The sequence below is a fragment of the Eufriesea mexicana genome, unplaced genomic scaffold (assembly GCF_001483705.2).
Source record: "Eufriesea mexicana isolate 0111107269 unplaced genomic scaffold, ASM148370v2 scaffold2888, whole genome shotgun sequence".
Taxonomy (NCBI): domain Eukaryota; kingdom Metazoa; phylum Arthropoda; class Insecta; order Hymenoptera; family Apidae; genus Eufriesea; species Eufriesea mexicana.
This window is the reverse complement of record NW_016910972.1, coordinates 144779-146225: the sequence shown is the minus strand read 5'-3', so window position 1 is coordinate 146225 and position 1447 is coordinate 144779. Positions and strand designations below refer to the sequence as shown.

The window sequence follows — 1447 nt, the reverse complement described above, 5'->3', positions numbered from 1 at the left end:
TTTTTTTTTTTTTTTTTTTTTTTTTTCTTAAAATCCATGACGTGAGTTACCGTGGGCGGCTAAAGCCAATGGGGGCCCGTGTTCGACGTAGTGTTAGTGTAATCGAGGGGTGTCGTGTGCTGCCTACAACCAACGGAGTAGGAGGTAGTGTGCTGGTCGATCAGTGTCGTCTCAATGGTCATCGAGTCCTGGAAAGGTGTCGTCGGCAGTGACGCCGCATTCTGTCTCTTGATGGCAGACAATACCTCGCGCAGCTGGCTCACCTGAGAGCAAGTCAGGTCAGGAGGGCACCACGTGTGTCTCTCTCACAGGCAATTGTCGATATATGCGTTTACTTCTACGTTACAGAAAACACTCTCTCACACGCATTCTCCGAGTCAAATACAATGTACCAACTATAGACATAACAGCCAATTCGCGGGAAACAGGGAGACAAGCGGCAAAGAATTTTGACAGCTAAGGGAACATCGAGTTACAAGGGTGTACAGTAGATATATATATATATATATACTCTAACCGGCGATCGGCAAACTCTTTGGGATCGTCGCACGTACACGCTCAGCTGACGACTCGTGGCGAGTGTGAGGGCACAGAGAAGCACAACGAACGTCAAACAGCCAGAAGTGTAATATCTTCTTCCGTATACAAAGATAGTCAAGAGATAGAAGCGTAACGAAGCAACCTACCTGAGCAGCGAGCTGTCGCAATCGTTCCGACTCTTCGACGGTCGCATCCCATCGCGCTGCAACCTTGACCAGTGCAAAGTCACCGTAAAAGGACTCGGATCTCGGCGAGAAAGCCATGGTCAGCTGGTGCAACTCTTGCAGGGAATTCGAACAAGCGCGGTAACAGGCGACGCCGCAGACTTCCCATTGTTCTGAAGTGAGAAGCGGGCCGCTGCTCACCAGAACGTGCCTACGCAGACATCGGAGACATCATCGCATCGAATCCTAGAGACATCCTAAAATACAGAGCTGGTACAACTTTGCCAGTGATCTGGCAATTGGTCCGCTAGCTGACCGATCCGGCAACCTAACTTCTCCGGAGACCTAGGTCGCTACGAAAAGTGGCCTCTCGCCGTGGCTCAACCAACGAACGCAGCTCCGGAGCTTGTAAAGAGCAGAAATGGGTTGCTACCAAGAGTGGGTGACTCTAAGATTTCAGATCAGGATCCCGTTCGTCATTCAGTGCCAGGCTAGCTATCTGCCCGCGAACCTGTCCCGTTTTTAAACTCCGCGCACGCCTGTACATCGATACTTCGCGATCGACCCCGGCTAGGATTGAATTACACGCGTCGATGTATGCCGTGCGTTAATATGGAGAAAACGGACGAGAACGGATACAGTTGGGCCAAAGGTAGAGCAAGACGTAGCCAAGAGACGGGGGCTGTCGCGTGTATACGTTCTCCACTGGGTCTGTGTATGAGTTGCTGGCACGACGCTCAGGG

General features: G+C 51.2%; 1 protein-coding gene across 1 annotated transcript in view; it reads right to left on the bottom strand.

Moving 5' to 3' along the window:
- LOC108550654 (brefeldin A-inhibited guanine nucleotide-exchange protein 3) overlaps positions 1–1447 on the bottom strand; it is a 14270-nt gene that overhangs the window by 5654 nt on the left and 7169 nt on the right. Inside the window, exon 19 of the mRNA XM_017904435.1 lies at positions 687–915. Coding sequence (XP_017759924.1) covers positions 687–915 — 229 coding nt within the window. The remainder of the gene's footprint in view (positions 1–686; positions 916–1447) is intronic.